The sequence below is a fragment of the Humulus lupulus genome, chromosome 2 (genome assembly GCF_963169125.1).
Source record: "Humulus lupulus chromosome 2, drHumLupu1.1, whole genome shotgun sequence".
Taxonomy (NCBI): domain Eukaryota; kingdom Viridiplantae; phylum Streptophyta; class Magnoliopsida; order Rosales; family Cannabaceae; genus Humulus; species Humulus lupulus.
This window is the reverse complement of record NC_084794.1, coordinates 296,394,071-296,421,257: the sequence shown is the minus strand read 5'-3', so window position 1 is coordinate 296,421,257 and position 27,187 is coordinate 296,394,071. Positions and strand designations below refer to the sequence as shown.

At 30.1% G+C, this 27,187-nt stretch overlaps 3 protein-coding genes and 1 long non-coding RNA gene across 4 annotated transcripts; all 4 read left to right on the top strand.

Annotated features, from left to right (window-relative positions):
• Positions 1–66: 66 nt before the first annotated feature.
• On the top strand, positions 67–1,346 carry LOC133819999 (1-Cys peroxiredoxin). The gene is made up of 3 exons (XM_062253393.1): positions 67–348; positions 446–594; positions 693–1,346. The coding sequence occupies exons 1-3, from the start codon at positions 231–233 to the stop codon at positions 1,083–1,085; spliced, it is 660 nt and encodes a 219-aa protein (XP_062109377.1). The 5' UTR covers positions 67–230; the 3' UTR covers positions 1,086–1,346.
• A 225-nt stretch (positions 1,347–1,571) lies between these two features.
• LOC133819998 (uncharacterized) lies at positions 1,572–5,212 on the top strand. The gene is made up of 2 exons (XM_062253392.1): positions 1,572–2,744; positions 4,814–5,212. The coding sequence occupies exons 1-2, from the start codon at positions 1,964–1,966 to the stop codon at positions 4,939–4,941; spliced, it is 909 nt and encodes a 302-aa protein (XP_062109376.1). The 5' UTR covers positions 1,572–1,963; the 3' UTR covers positions 4,942–5,212.
• Positions 5,213–18,354: 13,142 nt separating this feature from the next.
• On the top strand, positions 18,355–19,667 carry LOC133819996 (uncharacterized). The gene has a single exon (XM_062253390.1). The coding sequence runs from the start codon at positions 18,883–18,885 to the stop codon at positions 19,324–19,326; it is 444 nt and encodes a 147-aa protein (XP_062109374.1). The 5' UTR covers positions 18,355–18,882; the 3' UTR covers positions 19,327–19,667.
• Positions 19,668–21,639: 1,972 nt separating this feature from the next.
• On the top strand, positions 21,640–24,230 carry LOC133816818 (uncharacterized). Its single transcript, XR_009885477.1, has 4 exons — positions 21,640–21,900; positions 21,975–22,033; positions 23,668–23,721; positions 23,806–24,230. It is a non-coding gene; the product is annotated as an uncharacterized LOC133816818 (long non-coding RNA).
• Positions 24,231–27,187: the final 2,957 nt, after the last annotated feature.

The window sequence follows — 27,187 nt, the reverse complement described above, 5'->3', positions numbered from 1 at the left end:
AAAACTGAGTTCAACAAACTATATTATAAATTTGAATAGGTTTATATATATATATATTCATCTAGATGAAATGAGTGTGCACGCGGAAGAAGATGAAGATGGTGAGTTTCTGATACGTGCCACGGCAAAAGCCACGTTCCCTTCATGCAACAAACCTTCCTCCCTCTATATATACCACTCAAAGATCCATAAGCTGATTAACAAAGTTTAGAAATTCATACACATAAGATATGCCAGGCCTCACGATCGGAGACACCATCCCCAACCTTGAAGCCCAAACCACCCACGGAAAGATCATTCTTCACGACTACATCGGCCATGGCTGGGCCATTATTTTCTCTCATCCCGGTTTGTCATTAAAATTTCTTTTCAAATGATGATTTTCTTATATATATGTATAGGGTAGTTGAGCTGATTCTGTTCTTATTATATAATGCATATGCAGGTGATTTCACGCCAGTTTGTACTACGGAGCTGGGGAAGATAGCTGCCTATGCTCAGGAATTTGATAAGAGAGGAGTGAAGCTTGTGGGTTTGTCCTGCGATGACGTCCAGTCTCACAATGAGTGGATCAAGGACATTGAAGCTTACACTGTGATGATCAATACATAATACTTTTTCATATAACAAACAGATATTCTAGTTAAACTCAATTATGAATATTATTAATAAGCATTTATTAATTGATGCAGCCTGGTGCGAAAGTGAGGTACCCGATCATTGCCGATCCCAATAGAGAGCTGATGAAGCAACTGAACATGGTGGACCCTGAAGAGAAGGACTCCTCAGGAAACCAAGTTCCCTCTCGTGCACTTCATATCGTTGGTCCAGATAAGAAGGTGAAGCTCAGCTTCCTGTACCCGGCCACCACAGGGCGCAACATGGACGAGGTGCTGCGGGTGCTGGACTCGCTCCAGAAGGCTTCAAAGCATAAGATTGCCACCCCGGTCAACTGGAAACCAGGGGAGCCTGTTGTCATTTCTCCCAGCGTCTCCACTGAGCAGGCCAAGAACATGTTCCCTGATGGCTTTGACACCGTAGACCTCCCTTCCAATAAGGATTATCTCCGCTTTACAAAGGTTTAATCGTCTACTATGAGTATGTGCTCATGCATATGCACTTTGTTTAACTACTATACATATTAAAATATATATAAGGTATTGTCTATATAAACATATGCTTAAGATACTTGAGTATATGTAGTTGAGTTTGTATTTATTCTATGCATGCCTAAGCTACAATGTAATATATAAACATGTTATATTTACCAGTAAAGGAGCGTTTCTGTAACTAAAACAATGAAGATGTGAAAGACAACATAATATACTAGTGACATGCGTTATGTAGCTCATTGGTTCATTGGTAAAAATCAATTTCGCAGAACGCGGACTTAATTTTGACACACTATGATGATGTATGTATATATACAGAGCGCTCCTGGGCCCTGTAACGCGCGCGCGCGCACACGTACAGTGGACCTTAACCCTTGCTACTACTATGCTTACGTACGATCAATAGAAATAATAAGAAAGAAGCTGTGTCCCCGGCCGTGTATTAAAAGACGTGCTTCCCCTATATGGGAAACAGCTAATAGGATCAGAAAGCCCTGCTTCAAGGACATGATTTGTGTATATATATTTATTTGCTACTGTTAACAAACGCCGCTACTTAAAAAAAACAAAACAAGGACTATCTGTATCTGTACTTAATAATAGCTGCTAGTCAGTATTTGCTTTCATACGCACTTTGTCAAACCTGTGGATCCCACTACAGAATATGATTATAGCCAGTGTAACGGTCTCAAAAAAAAAAGAAAAGGGTGTGAAATGTCGTAAAGTAGAGAGTAATTTCCGGCATCTCCGCTGCGCTCTCTTCTTTCTTTTTTGGGTACCCTTTGCAATGTCCTCGGTTCTTTGAAAAACACTACTCAGTGAACTGTGAACCGCTTTCTCTAGCGATAAACATGGCATACTTACCTATAGCTGCTGCAGTGGCAGTAGTCGCAGCATTCACTCTCCAACTCGTTCCGGCACTCGCTCTTCTAAGCTCATGCCGCAGCTCGTGCGGCAACGTTGCCATAAAGTACCCCTTCGGAGTGGACGATGGCTGCGGGGCTCCACAGTTCCGGAACATGCTCAACTGCAACAGCACCACTGAACTCTTCTTCGTCACCCCTTCTGGCAACTACAAGGTGGAATCCATCGACTACGATAAGCAAACAATGGTGGTGTATGACCCTGCCATGTCCACCTGCTCCATTCTGCAGCCTCACCACGACTTCAAGATGACTGATATTCAGTCGGCCATTATACCTCCCACCTCGGACACCGTCTTTGCGCTTCTCAATTGCTCCATCGACTCCCCAGTGCTCAACCACTACAGCTATCTCTGCTTCAACTTCTCGGGCCACTCGTGCGACGAGCTCTACGGCGCCTGCAATGCCTTTCGGGTCTTCCATTTCTTGACCAACTCTACTCCGCCCTGTTGCTTTACCGGGTACGACACCGTCAGGACGATGAGCATGAACATATTGGACTGCACGCACTACACCAGTGTGGTGAACACTGATGGGTTGAGAGGGATAGGGCCTCTGGATTGGGTGTACGGCATCAAACTCACTTACATGCTCCCTGAAGGTGGCTGCCGACGATGCACGCAGTCGGGCGGTACGTGTGGATTTGACACCGAGACTGAGGGAAGGCTCTGTCTCTGCTCTGCTTCCTCTAACTCTACAAGAGAATGCGGTAAGTACGATTAATATGCTAATAAATACTTGAATATATATGTTGGAGCTTTTCCGAGGCCTGCAATGATCGAAACAAAGCAATAAAAAACAGAAGATAATCATAAGTATACTCTGTTCCTTGGTTTGATAAACTGAAGTAAAACCTTCAGTTTATCTACATCCAAGGTAGGGGAGCAGAACCCTTACTCTAATCCAATATAATATGAGTGAATGTAATCCTAGGTACCCTTTGTTTTGTGAGGGGTTATGGAAAATATTTGTCTATGTACCTTCCCCAACAAACAGTTTTTACAAAAATATAAATAAACAAAATTTGTTACCTCTTTACTGTCTTAAGAGTCGTTGTTTCTTTAACTCCAGCAACCTTCTTAGTCTCATGTGCACCAATCTTTTATGTCACAATTTAGTCTTTGTTATGTTTGTTTTTTGCTACTGTTGTTTCACTAATTACAGCCAAATCTTTCAAAATGGAGAGCCCATCTTCAAGTTTTCCTTACATCACCACTATAGATCCCTTGACAATCTTTAGTATTCCATCCCTTGCTTTGTAATAACATCCATTTTTGTCTTGTGTTCCCAAAGAAATGAGATTTGTTTTCAGCTCAGGGATGTTACCAACATTTGTAGGAACCTTAACTGAGAATTTCCACCACCTATTTCTTCATATCCATTCCTCTTTGGAGTCCATATTAGACAATGTCAAGAGACTCAAGACATTAGAATTTTCTATCATTGTCTTCTTTCTGATTTCTCTTCCTCCATTGTGAACATAATTTCTTGAAATTTCCCTTTTTCCCACATATCCAACAATTCTTATCCCTGGTCCTACATTTTGATCTAGATTGCTTCTTCCTCTCTTTTTGGGGTCATTTTTCTTAAATCCTCCCCTAACCTCTAACATCCAATTCTTTGGAGTATCATCAGCCCATATCACCTCACCCTCTTCCTCCTCAACTTTGATGTCAGTATTTTCAAGATTGGATACCAGCTTTGTGAAATCATCATTGTTCTCATCTACAGTCTCAACTGCATCCACTATAAAATCAAAAAATATTTTCTTCAAATAGATTCAATTTGGAAGTGCCTTTGTCATGTATAATTGTTCTTGTTGAGATCAATGGCTTATAACCTGAAACAAGAACAAAATGAAACCAGCAAAACAGATAAAACACAAGAACAAATAGGCTAAACAATTTCACAAACAGAACAAGATCAAAACAAATGAACACCAGGTTTACATGGGAGAGCAGTCACTATTACTCACCATTGAAGAGTACAAGATATAATCCTTACAATAAGTTTTCTATGTCTCTCTTATTCTCTTCCACTTTCTCTGGTTCTCTCATTCAGCTAAGATACAACAATTTCTCACCATATGATTATATATTACAAAATCTCAGTAATAACAACTTTTAACAGATATAACTAATCAAATACCAACACACTACTTTAGATATGATCAGTAGCTTATGTTAATAAAAAATATTCTTGACAGTTCAAGTTTAAGCCACATACTAGCGGCCTTCTATTTATTCACAGCATTTCTTAGAAACTGATCACTTAAACTCAACACAATCACATTCCTAGCCTTTTTCATGATTTCAGGTCTGTTTTCTCTGAAACAAAACTTGACATTTTCACTTCCTTTCTTCAAAGCTTCATCTAGACTGATGTTACCAAGATGTGTCATCATCCTTTTTCCTCTACAAACATAATCAAACTTTTCTACTCCATACTTGGATTGGATGTGGACATATGGATCAAGAATCTTCAAGGCCAAGCCAATAGACCTGACTGACCCTAAATACCAATTTCTTAGAGCTTGGCTGAGACCTGCAATGATTCAAAACAGAATAACAAGAACAACAGAAACCAGCACAAACACAAAGTACACAGCAGGAGTATTAAACCCTTTTAGTCCAATCCAATATAATAGTTTGAGTAGCACATGTTCCTTATGGGAAAACTATAGAGAACTTGATCCTTTAGAACCTCCTTTCTCTCAAGCTTAATCCCATGTGTTACACTCAGAGATAATGACTTGTTTGTTTATTTGGTTTTGATCAGGGGGTGGCACTTTCATAAGCCAAGGGCACACAAGTACAACTACTAATCCCTGGAATAAGATACTATATCTGCTTGCATTTGGTATGATTCTGGAAGCATTTTTCTCCTCCATTAATCCAATCTTGTAGATTGTTTAATTGGGATTTGAAACCTTTTCACTATGTATAATCGTTAAGGTGTTTACAGATGTTTCCAAGCTCTAAAATTTTCCTGTGAATGCTTGTGCTGAGCTCTACAATTTTAGCCAGCATTTAATCATATATTTAGTAATATTTAGAGAGCTCCGTCGAAGTTGTAAGGCTCTTATTTTAGGCCCCGTCCGGGACTGTGTTTTAAAAAATGTTAAAAGTTGTTTTTTTGAAAAAGTTGTGCAATAATACTCTTTGGTAGGGGTGCACATGGTCGGATTTTCGGGTTTCGGGTTTCGGGTGCATCGAGTTCTGGTTTTGTAGATTTCGAGTGGAGGAAAGTGATACCGAATCCAGTCAGAAATTTTTGGGTTTCGGGTTTAGTCGCGTTTCGAGTTTGTCGGGGTTCGGGTGGTATTGGGCCGAAAATGGGCCTTGGTAAAAAAAATCAAAAATACCATTTTTTTTAATGTTCTTTGGTAAGGGTGCACACGGGTCGGATTTTCGGGTTTCGGGTGCATCGAGTTCGAGTTTTGTGGGTTTCGGGTGAATGAAAGTGGTACCGAATCCGGTCCGAAATTTTCGGGTTTTGGTGTGATTTCGGGTTTGGTCAGAGTTCGAGTGCTATTGGTCCAAAAATGGGCTTTGGGGAAAATTGACATTGGTAAAAAAAATTCAAAAATACCATTTTTTTGACACTTTTTGAATGTTTTTTTTTTACTTTTTACATGTTTTTTTTTAACTTTATTGTTAGTTTGGTAATGTTAGTTTTTTACAAATTGGTTTTGGTAATTTTTTTTTTTTAAAAAGCATTAATTTTTTTGAAAATTAATTTTTTTTAATTATGTTCGGGTTCGGGTTACACCCGAACCTATGTGCCCTTAATTTCAAAATCCGAACCCGACCTGAACCATGTCGGGTTTAGATCAGATTCCACCAGAATTTGACGAGTTTTGCAAAAATTCGGGTTGATTGGGTCGGGTTTGCGGGTTTTTTAGGTCAAATATTCACCCCTAGTCTTTGGTAAAGTTGGCAAAACACAGCTTTTAGCTTTTTCTAAAAATAACTTTTAGAAAAAACTTTACAATAAACTTATTTATTATATATTACTCAAAATAAAAATATTTAAAATAAATTAATATTATAATAAAATAAATAATATTTAATTCTTAAATTTTTTTTTTTCAAAAAATATTTTTATAATTAATATTTATTAGATATTTTTTTAGTAAGTTTAAATTATCAAACATCTTTAACATAGAATATATTATACATTATAACATTATTTTTGTATCTTTATAAAAAACATATCAATTTTATGTTTTAGGAAAAAAAATATAAAAATAAAAATAACTAAATACATAAAAAGTGAGCTAAATGGTCCAATACTTTCTTTTAAAAAGCTTTTGACTTTTTTGTATTTAAAAAAAATTATGACACCCAACTAAATATTCAATAAAATACACTTGATACTGCAAAATATCTAACTCTACTAATCTAGCTACTTGTGTAGTGTAGTGATGTTTTATTGAAACACCGTCCCATTGTTTTTCATCTCTTACTTTACTTTTATAATGGGAAACTATTAATAGTTTTGTTCTCTCAAAAAATATTTTAATCGTTTCGTTTTGGTACATGTCAACATCACCCAAGAGTGATGATTATTTCACCATACATTTACACTACAATAAATAAGAAAATTGCTAAGTGGCATCCAACAACACAAGTATGTGGGATACCGTTATTTGTGTAATCCAATATCAGGTCTCACTTATTTGAATTTAATAAGTATTATAGGCGACACCTCATGTGGTGTTGGACACCTTAAAGTGCCAAATAACAACACTCAATAAATAAAGGGTAGGTAACTATTTGGTACTATGTGTTCTTATAAAGTATCATTTTGGTACTCTGTGTTTACAATAATGCTCATTTGGTACCATGTATTTTTAAATCGTATATATTTGATACCTTGTATTTTAAAATCGTTGGTATTATAAACTTTTATTTAATTAATAAAATTTTACCAATTCAATCAAATTATTCTCAATTATATGAGTTCTAAATTCAAATTTAATTACTTAATTACATATAGCTGATGACAGTTTGGTCATATTGACAAAATTTTATTTATCAAATATGAGAGTACCAAATATGTATAATTTTAAAATACAATGTATTATTAAAAAAAGATGGTATCAAAACGATACTTTACAAAATTACAAAGTACTAAATGAGTAAATTCCCCTAAATAAAACATCAATAAGCTCACAATTATGTTTTGTATGTTACAAAATTGAATGAGATTCTTCTAAATTGAAACAATTTTAATCCATGTACCAATAATTTTATACATTTTTTTTATCAAGTAATTTTAACTTGCTAAAAAGTTCAATCAAATTGGGTGTAAGCACTCTGGCAATGAATATGAAAATTGAAATTAGAAACTTTGATTTGGATATGGATTTGATAGCTTTGGTCTTGATAAAGAGAAAGAGTAATTGATTTAAGTTTGATATAGGCCTACCATACTGGATATGTTTGAAGATACATACAACATGTATAATCTACAAACCTAAGACCAAGAGGGACCAACAAACTAGGCTTTGCTATCATCTTCACTTTTGGTGGGTGCTACCTTGCCTATACATACATATATATCGGGGTCGATTACGCTGGGGTCAATTATGTTGTGTTCAGTTTTTGTTTTAGGATTATTTTCTACACCGATAATTTTTTTTCTAATTTGTTTATATGATAGTGTACATTGTAGTCATTTAAGACATTCTGTAAATTTTCAATAAATTTTGAATAATTTACACTACCGAAAATAAAGTTCAAACAGTTTGTTGCACGCATGCTTATTTTTTATTGTATGTGTAAAATCCAATTGTTTGAACCTTGTTTTCACTACTCTAAATTATTCAGAATTTCTTAAAAATCTATAGAACGTCTTAAATAACTATAATATATACTGTCATATAAAAAAATTATCTAGGTATAGAAAATAAAAAAATGGCTACAAAGTTGTACCTATATATATATATATATATGCCTTTTTGAATAAAGATAATAATAAGTCTCATGACTTAATTACTAATTAATGTCAACTTTAAGAAGATATAGAAATTAGATTAAGTAACCACTTTTAGGTAAGTCATTTCTTTTTTATCTACAATTTTTAAGTTTTAGTATAATACTCACTATTTCAATCAATATACCTATTATACCCCTATAATTGATGGATACTGCTTTTAGAAGAGTACCATGTGGTCAAGGATATTTTTGGAATTATCTGTGATAAAAATGAGTAGAATTAAACTAAAAATATTTATGAGCTAATTTTAGTTAAGAACTCATTAAATTAGCTAATTTTCAACTTATCTCACTTTAGATACATAGCATGAGAATTACACATTGGTTAGTTTGACCATGATCAAACTAAAATTCCGGCTTATCTTTATAAATTTTTCATGCATAGTAATAATTTTAAAGTTAAGTTTTTTTTCCTGCAAACAAAAAAAAAGTTAATTATATTTTAGTTTGAAATAATATTTATTAAAATTTTAGTTAATTTTTATATTATCATAAATAAATAAATAATTGAAAAAAAAAAATCAGCCTGGTGGGAGACATTGTGATTGTGAGGTTGTGCATGATTACAATTTACAGCACATTTCCCTCTAAAAGCTAATAAGATCCTAACTATAGGGGAACATTAATTGGACATTTCGACCATGCATTTGGTTGCTCTATTATTATTATTATTATTATTATTATTATTATTAGAGTTTTTTTTTTTTTTGGCAAAATAACATATTTTTTTTAAGTTATTTTGTACTTTAGTCTAGTTTTAATAATTTTTTTTCAAAATAGTCTCTCATAATTTAGACAACTAGTCGAAAATTTAGACAGGTGGTCGAAAAATTTAAACAGTTAGTCGAAAAATTTAGACAGCTGGTCGAATTTTAGACAGATGTCATTTTGTAAAAAATTATCAAAAATAAACTAGAGTGAAAAATCACTTAAAAAATGTCATTTTTACCAATTTCTCTTATTATTATTGTTGTTTTCTTACTTCCATAGATTACAACAATAAAAACCAAAACTCATATAATTATAATTTTTTAACATATATATTGTTCATTATGGGGTAAATGTTAAATATTTGTCAATAATATTATGAGAAAATAAGTTGAATATAAAGTTGTAATTTTTTTAGTTTTATTTTTTACTAAGAAATTATTGAAAGAAAAAAAATAAAGGGATAAAGTATTTTGAGTAGTAAAGAGGGAAAATAAAAAGTATATACAGGTAGTTGTGAGTGGAGAAAGAGAAAGTCTTGTGTTTATAAGTTAAATGAAAAATTAATGAATGGAGTATATCGAATGTGTAAAAAGAAATCACTATTGGACGAAAAATACGGCGACTATATATATATATATATATATAGACATTAATCGATATGAAAATATATAAGAATATATTTATTTAATTTTACTATTATTTATAAACTGAAAGTATTATAAGAAAACGAATAAATAATATTTTTGATCTGGTTTAATAAACATATTCAGATAATGAGTTTTAAATTTGAGTAAAAGAGGTCAAATTAAGGGTATATATAAAGCCTATATATATGTAGTCCATTGTAATAGAAAAATATGATATAGTAATCGAGTGAATGATATTGTATATATATACATATATATATATATAAAGGGTAAATATTATTTTGAATTCTATGTTTTGCAAAAATTATCAATCAGATCTTGTGTTTTGTTAAATAACAATTCGGACTCTGCGTTTTGCAAAATAAAACAAAAGAATACCCTGAACTAGATTTTGGTCAAACTTTTTTTAAATATGACCAAAATACTCTTGGGTTTTTAATTTAAAAAAAATTAATTTTAATATTTAGTTTTGTATTAAATTAATTTCTAATATTAAAAAAATTTAAAAATTAAATAATGTAATATTTAATTTTAAAATAAAATAAAACAAAAAATTGACATGCTCGCACGCAAGTCTTGATCTTGCTTCCCCAGATCCATCACATGCAAGCTTTTCCCATCCTTGCTCAACCCATCCTCGTTGGCTTTGGATCGTACAAAAAAAATAAACCTAGATGTACAAAAGACTCAAAAATATTCAAACCCAAGTTTGCTCTTGAACCCAGTCGGCTATTGCTGAAAGTCAGTGAAGTTCGTCTGCCGTGGTGCCCAGGGAGTCGACGAACGTCGGCGAGGTTCGTCTGCAGTGGTGTCGTCCCCGATTTGCGCTGTCCAAATCTGCACCGTCCAGATCTACGCCGTCCCCGAGCCCCCATTCCATCGCCGAGCATCTAGCTCCTTCCCTTCGCGTCGTGCTCCGTCGCAGCTTCAATTCCTATCAACTTCAAGATGCTCACTGCATGCAAGTTGTCCTCGTCGTGCTCCATCTCAAGTGAACATTCGTCGCAGCTCTGATTTGAGTTCAAGTTACCTACAAAAAAAAAAATGGAGGATGGAAGAAGAAGAAGATGATGATGATGAAGAAGGTGAAGAACAAAAAAGTCTTAGGGTTTTAAAATTTAAAAATATTTTATAATTTCATAGTTTTTAGGTTTAATTTATTGTTTAGAAAGATTTAGTTTTAGTTTTTTTTTTAAATTATATCTCAAATCTATTTTTAACATTAAAAATACTTATTTTTTAATTATTTTTTATTTTAAATTCAAATAATATGATTTTTTATTTAATTTTTAATTATTTATTTAATCTATTAATTAATAAAATATGAGAATATTTTAGTTATACTCATATTAAAAAAAATTAAACTCAAGATATTAATTTATTTCATTTTACAAAATTCAGAATCTAAATTATCATTTTAAAAAAACAAGACTCAATCAAATAACTTTTACAAAACCCTCGACACAAAATATTATTTACCCAAATATAAATAATAGAAAAAGAATTGGTGAATGAACAAATAGTGATGTTGGTGATTTTGGATACTGTAGTGGTCAAAACATGTTCCAGTCGAGTCAGTGTCTGTAAAAAGTGAGCACAATAATGTTATCATTTATAGTCCTATATATACACATATATATATGTTTCACTTTCCCATGCATTGCATGCCTAAATTATAGATTAGCCCTCTAATACTATATCACTATATCTATATTTATTTGGATATACAACAAAGTATATGCATGTGATGTGATGTGATGTGAGTAAATTATATACATAATAATAAGATTAAGAATAAATAATTTATACCACCCCCACCGACATGAAAAATTATATTTTATATATAATAAATAGCCAGTTTAGGTTAATGTGTTAATGGAAAATTGATGCCTTAAATGTCGTTCATTGATAGCTGTTAATAAATGCAGATTTGGTCAAGGATGTAATCAATAATCACCGTAATAATGGTGAATATTCTGATTGATATAAAAAATTATGGTAAATATTGTGATTGATCAATATCACTAATTTTGTGGGATTTTTGGCATTAATTCCCTTGTGTCCACACTTGGTATTCCACCCCATATGAAGCTTATAAAAGAAGGCTTCACCTTTCATTCTAGAGACACCAACAAATAGAGTCACTCACTAAAAAGCTCTCTTGTCTTCTTCTTCTTTGCTTTTCGTAAGCCTTAAGATGATAGAGTGAAGGTATTAATCCGAGTTCGCTGGAGTAGTGAAAGTGGTATATTCCTTTACTCGTTAGTCGTTGTATCCTGGGAAGTGGTTGCTCACGTATCCTCTAACACCAATCAGGTAGAGGGGGCAAATCTGTTTTAAGGAAAGCGTGTTTACGTGTCTCGACTTTCTTTATAATTACCAGTTTTATAATTTATTATTTTGTATTTATTTATTTTTTGTTCTTCAATTAATAATATATTATTATATTTATTAATTTTCTCCATTCTCTTTATTTAAATTTCTAACACCATCATCATCAACTCTTCATCTATATATATTATTTTCATTTTCATTATTTTTGCTCGTTAATTTGTATAGAATATTGCTAACCAACTATAAAGTGACATCTCATATAATATTAGACATCTTAAAAAATCAAATAACAAACACCTCTACAAATATATCAATGAACCTTACCTGCATTAATAGAATGGAAAGCAAATTTGAAGATTTAAACACGTTTTTTAATTAATTAGAATTCCCATAGTTTACTATCATTAATATTGCATTCTTATTTCATCTTAAGACCAAAAAAAAAAAGAATCATTCTACTTCATAAGTGACCAAAAGAAAAGAGGACAAAGGCTTATAACATCCTTATTAAATTGTTAAGTACTTTTCCATATAACTATAAATGAGATTACAAAATTACAAGTTGATGATTAGTATTAATTATTATAAGCATTATTTTTTGTGTGTGCAAATTTCGCAATAGAATTGTCTCCGTCAATGGGGACCAATGATTGTTGTCACCACGTGATTGGTGTGTGTTTTCCAATGACAGTCAAACTCTTTTTCTTGCCTTTACTTTTCCATTCATCTCTACTATTAAAAAAAAAATTAAGTTTTGATTTTCAAACTTACTAGAAAATAATATGTTTGAATTTAGTTTTCAGTATTGTAAATTATTCAGAATTTTTTGAAAATTTGTAGAATGCTCTAAACAACTACAGTATACATGAGTCATAAAAAAAATCACACCAAAAACTAGGGGTGTGCAGAAAATACTCGATCCAATAAAAATCGACCGATCCAAAAAAAACCGACCGCCAAAAATTGGATGTCCAATTACTATTGGATCAGATCGGATGTAATTTTTAAAAATCCAAATTGGATCGGTCGGTTGTTGGATGACCATCCGACATCCAATAAAAACCGACCGAACCGATCCAATTTCCATCTAATACATCACTGTAGCTTACTATAGGCTTGCACACATGGGATGATTAAAAAAACCCTAAACTAAATATTACAATTAAATATTTTTATTATTTGGATGAGTAATTAGTGTTTTTATAATTGAAATAATATATATTTTTTAAATCAGCCTAAATAAAGGTTTTAAAAGATCGGATGGATCCAATCCGATCCAATGGATAACCAATGGATGGAACCGAACCGATCCAATCATCCATTGGATCGGATCGGATCGGTTGGTTCAAGATGATTGGATCAGATCGGTTCCAAAAATCCAACATCCAATTGGATGGTTGGATCGGATCGGATGGGCTTAAAAACATTGGATGTCATCCAATGAACACCCCTACCAAAAACTGTTCTTGGGTCGAGAATACTAAGAACTCCACTGATAGGGCTTAAAATAATGAAGACAAAAAAAATTCTTATATATATATAAGGGTATCTTAATTCTGATTTTGACTGACGAAATAATGTTCATACTCGATCACATTTCTCCAAATTGTATGGTCGACAAAAATGAAAAATTAATTATGTAATTAAAACCTAGCTATGTATAATATGATATCATGCAAATATTAATTAGGAACTATCAATATGTCTATAATTCCACATGTCTATATAATTCCACATGAAGAACTATCAATCAAACTAAGTTAAATTTACAATATATTAAATATGAAAAAAATCTTACGTGGAAAATATATAGGAACAATAATATTATTATAAAATAAAAAATTATTTTACTTAACGTCAATTGATTTTAAGATAAAAATATCTTATTTATATATTATAATGATATATAAGCAAAGGAGTAAATTAAAGTTTAGTGTTTTTTTTTTTGCCCGATTCATTAAAATGTTAATATAAATCTCACAAGGAGATGACCTATAATGGCTAATCAAGCTATTTATTATAATGATAGAACACCAAAAGACACAACACCAAAAAAGATAAATTTATCTAAACATAGATAAATTGACAGACATAAACTGAAACGACGACCCAAACCAATAAGGCAACCTTATTCCGTCTTATAAGAAAAGAACATAAACAAAACTCAAACAAGAAGGTAATAGGCATGAACAGCAACGCGCGACCAACAAGCATCACCTAGCCAAAATCACAACCAAAAGTCCTCAAACCGGCCAGGACCACAAAATGATGTAGTCGAAGACGCAACAAACCCCCCAAGAGGCCACCACGTACGAGAACATCCTCCAAGTTAATCTGTCAACTTGTGAAAACCAAAACTATATTTAGGATGATCAAAGTTTCGAACACGAGAAGGACAAACAAAACACGATCGATCATAACAAGTATTGTTATTGACTCTATGTGTGGTCATTATCTGTAGAAAGTCATATGCTCTGACATGTGATATTAGAGACACCATATTATTTAAAGTGTTGTTTGTTATATGACATCTTAAGATGCAAACACCACATAACACAGCATACGACGATTGATGTTCGTGAGAAATGATATTAAATTACACTAATTAATCAACACAACATGTGGTGTTAGACTAGACAATATATAGTGACTATAGCAATTCATACATTTATGTTTTTATATTCTCACAATGATCATCACAATAATGAAGAGAGCTACTCTCTCTTCTTTATGCTAAATTAATGAAGAATGGTATCCTTCCACCTCATCAATATCGAGATATTTAAATATAGTTTATTTCCAATATATGCAATAATTTATCATTACAATCCTTTTCTAAAACAAATAATTCAACTCAAAGTATCATTGTGTTTTGTCCCTACATACATCTAATTGAATGGTAAGAATTTTTCACTCACATATACATACATGAAAATGAAATATTATAACAGCTAGGGTTTATTATTAAGACACGAATAATGAGCTTATGATGTAACAATATATAATAATAATAAAAGTACACAACAAAATTGGACTTGACTTTAAAAATAAAAATTGAAGCCACATGGTGCTTATTAATTTGATTCTAAAATCTGGACCCATTTGCCAGTACTTAATTTGTATAAATATTCGTAATTTTTCTTGGTGTTAAAATTACAAAATTATTAAATATGTGCTAAAATTTTGACAAACTCACTTGTTTGAATTCACTTATTATTATTATTTTTTTTGGTGCACTAATAAAAGGAATAATCAAAACAAACAAAAGTGCATGAATTCAAACATAACCATAATTCCGGACTAATAAAAAATAATTATAAGTTAGACTTAATCTTTAATTTTAAAGCTCGACAAAATCTTAATTATGGAGATAGTGAATACAATTGTCGAGCAATAATCAAAAGGAGAAAAAAAAAGTGAGAATTTTTTTTTAGATAGACAAACTTTTAGTGATAAGCTTCATCTGAGCTTTTATTCTTTTATTCCCATTATTCGTGAATATTATATTGAATGTGAATATTTTGTTGTGTTCGACATTCATTATTATTTTAAAATTAATTTATTTAATTATTAATACTTTGTTTAATTTATTTATTTTTTAAATAATTGTAAGGAAAAATTATTTTTTTCTTCCGAACTATAATATTTGTAGATTTTTGCCATCGAATTTTTTTTACTTTGGAAAAATACCCACAAACTATAACACTTGTAGATTGTTGTTCATTTCGTCCCATATATTAACAGTTTGATGACATGACAGTTAAAAAAATATTAAAATTTTATTTTATTACTTGATTTTGAATTAGAAAAAATAAATAAAATTTATTTTAAAAATAAAAAATTAATAGCAACTTATTTTAAATTTATTAAATTATATAAAATCCAATAAATAAAAAAAATCAATAAACATAAATAATTTTAATCCAAATATAATTTAAAAAAAATTAAACTCAATATTTCTAAACTAATCAAATTATACTTTGAGCTAAACTAAATTAAAATCTTTATTTTTTTGCTTGATTATTTTCTAAATATGTTTAATTATCTACATATAAAATATAGAATTGGTTGAGTTTTTAATTTAATTTAGTTTAGAAATATAGATTTTAGTTTTTTTAAATATATATTTGGAATAAAAAAATATATATGTTTATTGATTTGTTATTTATTAGATTTTATATAATTTAAAAATAAGTTTTTATTGATTTTTTATTATTTAAAATGATTTTTTATTTATTTTTTCTAATTTAAATTCAATTAATTTTAAAAAAATAATATTTTTTAACTACTATATCATCAAAACATTACCATTTTGGACGGAAGAGACACAAGTCTACAAATGATATAATTCGGGGGTATTTTTGTCAAACAAAAAAATTCGAAAAACAAAAGTGTAAATGTGCTATAATTTGGGGGAAAAACATTTCTTCCAAAATATAGAGTCCACTCACATTCAAATTTATAATTGATAGTGGTACTATTATTTTTTAGATTATAATTACTGATTATACATTTGGATGACATAAATAATTTATATATGCTTGGTTTGTTCAATTGTATGAGTTGTATTGTATTATTATTATTATTATTATTGTGCAATATTAATACTTAATTATAATCTCTGACGAATCTTAGTCAAGTCAAAGCTAGAATTGGGGTCGAGAATCGAGATCAATATAAGGTTAATTTTGAGGTTATAGTCATATAGTTAGGATTAGAATTGGGATGGAATTGGGTTTAGGGGTACGAATCATGTGAAGATATATAGAGGTAAATCAAGTCACAATCATAGTCAATTTTGCAAAAATAATAAGTTTAAATAGTTTGGGTAATCATTAATTAATATCAAAGATAAGTATTGTTGACAAATTGGAATTTGGTTTTGTAATATACATTTAAATTAAAATTACTTCTATTTTATTCTTTTTCTTGTCCTCTCTCCTTATCAAACAACATAAGAGAAGTACTTATCACTTCTATTTTCTATCCTTCATTATTTTCTTTCCTTTCTCTCAACCAAATATAGTGTAAATATGATGAATTACCTTTCTTAGATTCACCAATTCAGTGATCCAAATTACAGGTGTTTGTGATGCGGGTGGTGCGGGTTTTTGTTAATTTATTGGACCATACCGCATATGCGATTTGAACAATTTTCTAAATCACACCTGCATTACATAAACCTCAAACCTCAAATTGCACCGCATGCGATGTGGGCGGTTTATACTTATTATCAAATAATTTAACAGTTAAATATTATAATTAAGAAATATTTATAATAAAGCTCATAACTAAAGAGTATAACAAAACACTAAATATACAACAAACTAATAAACTCTTAGCAAAATAATAAAAATACAATAAACTAATAAAGAAAAAATGTGATATAAAAGTAAGTGTTTTGATTAAAAAGGAATATATTTAGGTTGAAGTAGAATATGTGTCAGCATTTTATGAAATATAATATTTTTACTAGAGATTGTGTATGGATAATTCTTTGGTAGGGGGATAAAAATGCTCATACCGTAGACCCAATTTTTTTTTCATAATAGTGTATATTATAGTTATAGCAAACATCCCACTAATTTTCAGGAAATTCCGAATAATTTACTGTGCCCAAATTAGTATTAAAATAGTCAATTGCACGTGTGACTAATTTTTTTTTATATGCATAGAAAACATATAATTTGAACTCTGATTTTGGCACTATAAATTAGTAAGAATTTCCAAAAAATAAGTGAGATGTCTTTATAACTATAATATATACCATCATAAAAAAATAATTGAGTTATAATTTTTCCAAATACCAGAAATAGAAAATGACACTACGGTGGTAAAAGTATTTTCTATACCTCTTTGGTAGAATTATCCATTGTGTATATTATATCATATAAATATGTATATGCATTCAGTTTAAATAGGATAAAATTGAGAAAACAAAATATAAAAGTTAATTACTATATAAGAATAAGATTATACAACAATTTCAGGTATTTGGGCATTTTTGAAAATGAGCAAATGTGGGCAATTTTGTAATTTAGTAATCATGATAAGAATATACAACAATTTTAGGTATTTGGTGGTCATGACTCATGAACGTAAGCCTACAAATTAATCATGTAATTGTTGACTTGGAATATTAAGGTCTTTTACTTACTAATACTCCACACAGATTTAATTCTTTCTACTAGTAGAAATTTAAACCAATAAAATATATAAAAATATTTTAATTTTCAAATAACATATACCAAAGGCTGAAATTTATCTCTTAATGGGAAAAAGACAATAACAATTGTAAATTTATTTGCTTGCTGAAAATGTGTAATTAAAAATATGTATGTAGGTTATTGTTTTTTCATTTTTAATATAATATACAATATGATATATTTTATAACACAATATTATAAACTAACTAACAGAACACAATTTTGGAAAATGCAATGGCCACACTTGTTGAAGGAGATTCATTCTCAAAATAAATAAATAAATAAATAAATAATACAAGGACAGTTATGTCATTAGCAGTTGAGAATGGCATTATCGATATTTCCCCCAAACTACAGACCTATATATATATAGCAAAAAATGTAATATAAATCCAAGACCCACGCTACTCTCTCATTTCTCTCCTTCTTCTCTTCCCTTCTCTCGCTCACTATAAATATATAACTTCTTCGCTCATTTCTTCCATTTCCTTTCTTATTCTCCGCCCATCTCAGGCGGCTCCGCCTCTCTCACGGCCGTCCGTACAAGGCGATCCGCCGCATCAGTTCCAGACCGCCACTAGCACCGCCACCGCCATCGCGATCCGATTTGTTCCTCTTGACCTAATCCCATCCCATCTTTCAATTAAAATACTATTATCTTTTTTCTTTTTTCTTCCTTTTCTTCCATTTTAAAACGCCTGTCTTCGATTTTACGATTTTGCCCCCGTTCGCTGGAGGCTAGACAGATGATATTTTTGTTTGTGTGCGTGAATTGTCTGTTTTAACCCCCTTGCGTCGAAGGACGGAAGTGATTTGACGCTTTTACCCTCCCGATGATGTAGTCTTCGATGTGACTATTTTACCCCTCTCGATTGCCACAACAACACACCACATTCGTTTTTTTGGAGGGATTCGTTTCTGACGTGGCATGATTTAAGGGCCACAGGATGAATTACAATTCTCGTCGGATGTTGACACCTGGAGCCTCAAGAAAGCGAAAAGAAAGAGAAGCTTTCTACTCCTTTAAACCGTCGGCTCCTCCTCTCCCCGTTTCGGCTTCGGCTCAAGCCGCCGCTAAGAAGCAGCAGCAGCAATCGGTTTCTAAGCCAGAGGAGCCGGGCTCATCGAACCGGCTCTTGGCCGGGTACATGGCGTACGAGTTTCTGACGAACGGGACGCTGTTCGGGCAGAAGTTCGATCCGGCTCGAGCCGAGGCGGTTCCTGTGGGCGCAGGCGAGTGGAAGAGTCAGAAGCCGGGAGCAGGAAAAGAGCCGAGTTTGAAGAAGGAGCACCAGAGTTACGCTGAGGTGGCGAGCATTCTGAAGAGCGACGGGGCCCACATTCCGGAGATTGTCAACCCGACCCAACTGGCTCGGTGGATTCAGATGTGACATTGCAGGGCTGTGATTGTGTACGTAAGGACGTAGGGGAAACACTTTGATCAGACTGTAGACGTGGCGTCGTCTTATTGGTTGATGGTCGTTTTCTTTTTTTAAAAAAAAAAACAAATGTCCAGGTAGAACCTCTGTGGAGCTGGTGAGTTTCGACTCCGTTACTCAAAGAAAAAGAAAATGTGAAAATGAATTAGATGATGAAATCTCTTTCTCACTCTCTAACTCTGTTGGTATGTTATTTGTATTACAATTTTTGCTGTACTGTTCAACTTTTGGTGAATTAATGGAAAGTTTTGTGAGAGTGGAAGTGGAGATAATTGGCTCCATTATTATTCTAATTCTGTTTTTTTTTTTGATGAATTATTCTCAATATTTTTAGCCATTAATGTAAGAAATGACTGACTAGTGTTCTTGAGTTTTGTTCAATATATATATATATATATATATATATAAAGAAGCACGTGAGGTTTTTCGATAGTAGATCGAATAGCAGTGTGTGTTTGTATAGGTATATAGGTATAGGTAGTGAAGCGTTGTCGTTTTGAGTTGTGCTAGATACACAGAGACATATATAGGAGAGAGGAGAGGTCGTTGGATGATTTTTCAGGTGGTTTTAATTAAATATATAGAATATAAAAAGCAAACCATAGCAGCGTGCATGCATGCACCATTACCCATATGATGATGATGATGATGATGATGATGATGATATATATATATGCGCATGCTCGATCCTTCTAGCTTATCAATTATGCATGTCGAAACAATTAATTAGTTACCAATCATATTACGCAAAATTAACAGTAATCTTTATATTTATATTTATATATAAACAAGGTAGATACTAAGTAGGTAGGTGGGGGCAATTAAATTAATTTAAATTAAATTAAGTTATTAAAGAAAAGATATGGTGATTAGTTAATTGATTAGTAGATGGTTCATGAAATAAACATGGCAACATCCGACGACTACGTACCAAAGCCTCTACTGCTATAGCTACTATATATACACATTTATTTTATTTTACTTGTTATTATATATATATATATATGTATATATATTTCCAACGATAAGAATAACATACTATCCACACCAAACCCAATTCATCACTCTCACATTATAAAATTAAGACTCACAATCTTCCCTAATCATCAATCCTCAAGTCGTATACATATTCCTTTTAAACTGTTCAATTTCTATATATTTAAAACGGTTGAGTTTGTATAAATATATAGCTGGGACCTTTTTGGTAGAGACATTATTGTAGGGTGTTTTAATTTTGAGTAATGATACGTGCACAAAAAAATATTACACACAGTAATGTGTCACTGTTTTTTAAAATAGAGAGTCACTGTTTTAATAAATGTAATTGGCTAGACTAAATTGTCATATCACTGTGTATAATGTTTATGTGTACATGATAGTAATAGCAAGCATCCCCCACCAATTTTGAAAAAATGTGAATTATTTAGGGTACTAAAATTAGGGTTCAAAAAAAGTATATTTTACACGTGTATAAAAAAAATTGACACACATATAATTAATTGTTTGAACCCTAATTTCGGTACTATATATTATTCCAAATTTCTTGAAAACTGATGAGATATCTGCTATAACTATAATGTACACCCTCGTATAAAAACATTGGGTTATAATTCCCTTGTCAAAACAAAAATACCCCTACCAATATAGAGGCAATATGCCCAACCAAAAGATTTTACTATATCTATGTCTAAATAATAAAAAAAAATTGTAAATAATTTATTGTGTTTCATTTTTAAATGTATATATATATATTTCAAAACGATCCCACCGGATATATCGATGGTAACTTTTTCAATTAATTATAAAATGTCTTATATTTAGCGTCCAATTCTTGATTTTATTCTCTGTATTATACATTTTTATATGTATCAGATTCAGCTTTTTGTCTCATAATAATTATTAATTACTTGCTGATGTCTTCTTTATTACAAAAGAAAACATCAAATTAATTAATTATATATTGGCACCCACAATATATATATATATATATTTGTATATATCCCTCTCCTTTAATTTCGTATGACTCAAGTAATTAAGTAATTATAATTAACTAACTTTCCCTTAATTCCCACTTTAAATAAGATTTTGCTTCTTCATTTGAGCTATAATAATTAATTAATACGTACTGGGTTAATTTGGTTAGCTATATATCGATCGAACTGTGTCTTTTTTTTATATAATTATTTCATACACATATATACACTACAAAAAAAAGGTTCTATACCGAGAACACTATACCGACAACATGTCCTCGGTATAGACATTTCATATGCGCGGGACATTTTCGCGGTTTTGAATAGGTTTAGTTGCTATACCGAGAAACTATACCGAGAACATGTTCTCGGTAGAGGGTTTATAAATATACCCCACAGCCGCGAAGCCCCTTCTCCTTCCTCTCTGGTTTCTCTCAGTTTTCTCCGAGCCGTCCGCCTCCCTCTGCCATTTTCCTCCGTTTTCCTCCCAAAAAGCTCGGTTTTAAGCCTCAAAATTGCCAAGGGTGAAGGGATTTCTGTGTATTTGTTGAAGGTATTGTTTATTTATTCATTTTATATATATATTTATGAAATTGTATAATGATATTTTGTAGTTTTTGTTTGAAGGTTGGGTATTCGGTTTTTGTTGGACTAAAGAGATTGCTAGCAAGATATTGAAGGCATTGGTAAGTTTTTTTTAATTTTTCTGTATTTTTTTAATTTTTTTTTCAATTTTTGAATAATTTATGTTTTTTTTATATAAATAATATAATATTAATTTTAATAAAAATCTGAAATTATTATATTAGATAGAATGTATTTATTTTTAGGTTTTCAAAATAAGTATTAGTAAAAATGATATTAGGAATTAGAAAATTGTTATATGAGTAATTAGTATTTTTTTTTAAATAAATTCTATGTTGTTTTGGTGAATTTTATGTGTATTAAACATATTAGTAAATATATTAAATATTTGAGTGTTAATTTGAAAATTTTGGTGGTAATGTTAGTATGTTGTTGTTGTCAATTTTAATTTTTTTTGGTTATGTTAGTAGTAAAAATTCAAATTTTATGAATATTGATGATTAATTTGTTGCTGTTAATTTTTAGTAGAATTTTAATATTTTGGTTAGAAAATTGAATAATTAATAAAATTTAGACTAATAATTATGAATTATATAGTCGTTTAAAATGTATTTATAATGCTCTCTGCATGATCTGGGTCTGGATATTTTTTATGTCTTATTTGCAGGATTTTAAATTTTGGGATAGATGAAAATATAGTCGTTATGCTGCCGAATTTTTTATAGAATTGTAAAATTTAGAAATATTGTGAATATTAGTAGAAGTACTCAATAAAATTTCTAATTTAATAAATAGTGAATTGATAAGTAAAATAATATATAACATTAACATTATGCAACTAAATTTTAATAAAAATAAACATTAATTAAATAATTTAAGTAATAATTAAATCCTAAAGTAAATAAATAAATTTTAAACAAATCTTAGAAATTTTGTTTAAATTAATAAAACTATTCAATAAAGCATAAGTAAAATATGTAATTTAATAAATACTAAATTAATATGTAAAAAAATAATATTTGTTAGTTCTGATTAAATAAAATTAACAAATATATTATTAGAAAACCATTATTAAAATTAAAAAAAATTAATTTAATATTTGTTAGTTTTAATCATTATTAAAATTAAAATTAAAAAAATATGTTTTTAATAATATTTGTTAGTTGTTTTTAATTTTTCTGTATTTTTTTTAATTTTTTTTCAATTTTTGAGTAATTTATGTTTTTTTATATAAAAAATATATTTTAAAATTAACATTAAAAAAATTAACATTAACATTATGCAACTAAATTTTAATAAAAATAAACATTAATTAAATAATTTAAGTAATAATTAAATCCTAAAGTAAATAAATAAATTTTAAACAAATCTTAGAAATTTTGTTTTAATTAATAAAACAATTCAATAAAGCATAAGTAAAATATGTAATTTAATAAATACCAAATTAATATGTCAAATTTAAATAATTTTAATAATATTTACACTGAAATATATTATAGTTAGATATCATAAAACAACATAATTAACTTCAAAGAGCATAAGACATTAAAAAAAACATATTTAATTTTATTTGTTTTTTTCTTTGGTAATAAGAAATTATTACCAAAGATATAATAGTGTTATTATCACCTAGTGATAATATTATATTTTTTTAGTGTTCATCACAAGAAGCCTTAGACCCGTTTAGAGAGGGTGAGTCATTGAAGACTCTTACATTTGCCTCTCTCTGAATTAGGACACACACGTGGATTAATTTGACCGTCAGATATCCCAGCTGATTGTGAACGAGGTAATACTTTACACATTGATATACTCCTTAAAATTTAACAATTAATCCATATTAATTTTAAAATATTGAATTTGCATACAATAGCGCCTCCAAATAAACGTGGACGCCATAAAGGATTGAACACGCGGGAAAAGAGGGAACAGTTGGGGTGTCCTCTCCCTCTCGAGTGGGATGTGCGGGGGAGAACATATAAAGAGATCGAAGAGTACAGCTCAAATTTCTCAAGAGAGCTCGGATTACTTGTTCGACAGTACACAGATCCGGATTGTCCTCAATGGTCAAAAGTACCAAATGCCTCGAAAGAAATAATACTTGCACATTTGGAAGTAAGTAGTTTATGTATTTTCCGACGCCCAGAAATTACGGTATTAATTTCTTGCTAAAATTAACTATCTTAATTAAATATATTACTAACGATAACTTTTTGCAGAAACGTTCTGTGATCAACAAGGAAAATAGAAGGAAACTGAAAGAGCTTAGCTATGGAGGTTCTCAGTCAATCCCAGCCCTACGCTATAAAAATGTTAGTTAATTAATTATTTTTTAGTTTATTTTTCTTATTTACGTTTAATTATTAATTTTATAAAAATATATGAACGTGACAATGCAATTTAGAGACTGGGCAACTTGAGTCCATCCCGGATAGCTGGATGGATACTCACCATAAATCAGGCACAGGGTGGGTGACAGAGACAGCCAAAAATACTTGGGTACGTTAAGTGTTTTTAAACATTTTTCAAATTTTTAATTGTTTCAAAATTTTAATTACATTATACATTGTATCACAGGAGGAATTGCGTGCATACCGCGACACACAGCAGACACAGGCAACTGATACTGAGAGTTCCACACTAGTTTCGAGTGCGCCTGAAGATGAAGACATATCTTTGGTACAAACTGTCTTCGGAAAACGACGGGGCCACCAGAAAGGATATGGACGTATCCTTAACATAAGGGGCCGAACTCCATTTGATTTTCGTCCTTCACAAACTAGAGATGAAGAGTTGTTTGAGATGAGAGAGCGTCTTCGACAGTTAGAGGAGCATGTCCGGACTCATTGTATCACCCCGGGATCTCAATGTGCCCCACCACCACCCGATGATCCCGATGTTGGAGCACCGACTCAGTAGGACTTATGTATGAATTTTATTACAATTGACTATTACATTATCATGTTTAAGACAATTCTTTATTTTGATTCAGCGAACATACTCTTATGTTTTTATTTATATGTGTTAATATAAGTGTTTTAATTTTATTCTATTTTTTTATATTTAATTCAAAATAAATAAATAAATAAATAAGGGAATAACAAATATAAAAAAAAAATTGGGGAAAAGTCTATACCGAGGACATTGTCCTCGGTATATACCACTAAGATGTCGGTATATACCAATACGATGACAAATTGGGGATGGTTGTACCGAGGACTTTTGTCACTTTCTACCGAGGACAATGTCCTCGGTAAAACCTATACCGAGAACATTTTTAATGTCGTCGGTAGAAGTTTTGTTTTACCGACGCGGATGTACCGATAACTTTCTACCGACGACATTGTCTCGGTAGAGGTTATACCGAGGACATTTGGGCTTATACCGAGGACATTTGTTCTCGGTATAGGCCCTGTTTTTTGTAGTGATATTAAAATCAACCAAAATATATTAGCTAAATTAGCTGAGATAAATTGGTATTTACTTCACCGCATTTTTTAATCATAAAGAAAACAATACTAAATTGGTTTATTCAAACGAAAAGTACATGTTAATTTATATATTTATATATGATTAATTATTTCAGTCTACATTCAATAATACTAATAATAATAATAATAATATAGATTATGCTTTATGATTAATTGTACGTTGGACTTAATAATTTGTTATAGTGAGTTTCAAGCTGTGATAGTACTACGTACCTCGTTTATGATTATGTTTATTTGAGAATATCATCATCATCATAATCCTTTAATAAGTTATATTATCGATATATATATATATATTTATATTTATGACAATGGAAGATATGGATGAGATATTAAGCGTAAATTATTCATTTAAAAAAAAAAAAAAACATCTTAAAGATTTTATTGATAAAAAATGAATTCTATTGATATATATATCTCTTCTATATAATAAGTGTGTAGATAACGAAAATTCTTGGTTTTAAGGGTTTTTTATATTTTTAGTGTTAACTTTAATGGAATATTCTTATATTTAACAAAATATTTTTATATTTAACGGTAGTTTGTAAACACTTAAACTTAAATAAAATAAATAATTAAAAAAATTAAAATAGGATATAGTTTTGAGATATTTTACAATGATAATTATTTAAAAATAATAAATAATTAAACAAATTAAAATATGATATTTTTGAGATAGTTTACAATGATAATTATTTAAAAATAATAAATAATTAAACAAATTAAAATAGGATATTTTTGAGATATTTTATAATGATAATTATTTAAAAATAATAAAATCATACGTTTTATAACTTAAATAAAATTTAATTAAACTTAAACTCACTTATTAGAATAATATCATATTAAACATATAATATAACCTACTATCAATTAGCAACAAATATATTTTTTTTAAAACTAGCAAGAAACTTCAATTTAAATCCATGTATAATATTTAATATTGCATTAAACATATAATATATAATTTTTGTTGTCACCCCAAATTCAAAAATCAAAACAAACATAAACTTAAACAAAAATAAATAAATTATTTAATTAAAATAAGATATTTATTTGAAATTTATATGAAATTAATATAAATAATTAATAAATTCTATAAATAAAATTAGACAAACGTGCATATGCACGTTATTTGTATCTAGTATATATATATTATTGTGTGGTTTGTCTTTTCAATCTGAATGAGAGAGGTTCAATAACACCCACACAGTTCTTTTATTTATATTTATATATATTTAGGGAGCTTCTTAAGGAGAAGCATTACTTTTGCTCGTACCACAGAGATATTTTTTATTTTCGGTATTTGAAAAAATTATAACTCAATTTGTTTATATGATAGTGTACATGATAGTTATAGTATGCTTCTCGTCAATTTTTTGGAAAAATTTATATAATTTAATGTACCGAAATCAAAGTTCAAATAATCTATTTTTCACCTGTATAACAAAATCAAGTACGTGCAGCTGACTGGTTAAACACTAATTTCGACACCGTAAATTATTCAAAATTTCCTCAGAATTAGCGGGATACATGTTATAAAAAAAAAATTTTGTGACAAAAATAATGTTGTGATAAGTTATCACCAAATATAATGTTAGTTACAACTAGTTATATATAATGATAAAATTTATTAGGATTAAAAACATATTTTAGTCACAATAAATTATAGTTTTTTTTTTTACTAACACTTTTAGTATAAAGAATGATATAATATATTTATTTAAAATAATGCTTTTTACTCGCGAATTTTATTGAGTAAGA

Coding starts and splice junctions, on each gene's coding strand:
- LOC133819996 (XM_062253390.1), top strand. CDS start 18,883: ATGAATTACAATTCTCGTCGGATGTTGACACCTGGAGCCTCAAGAAAG.
- LOC133819999 (XM_062253393.1), top strand. CDS start 231: ATGCCAGGCCTCACGATCGGAGACACCATCCCCAACCTTGAAGCCCAA. Junction 349..445: donor CATTATTTTCTCTCATCCCG/GTTTGTCATTAA, acceptor ATGCATATGCAG/GTGATTTCACGCCAGTTTGT. Junction 595..692: donor AGGACATTGAAGCTTACACT/GTGATGATCAAT, acceptor TAATTGATGCAG/CCTGGTGCGAAAGTGAGGTA.
- LOC133819998 (XM_062253392.1), top strand. CDS start 1,964: ATGGCATACTTACCTATAGCTGCTGCAGTGGCAGTAGTCGCAGCATTC. Junction 2,745..4,813: donor TAACTCTACAAGAGAATGCG/GTAAGTACGATT, acceptor GGTTTTGATCAG/GGGGTGGCACTTTCATAAGC.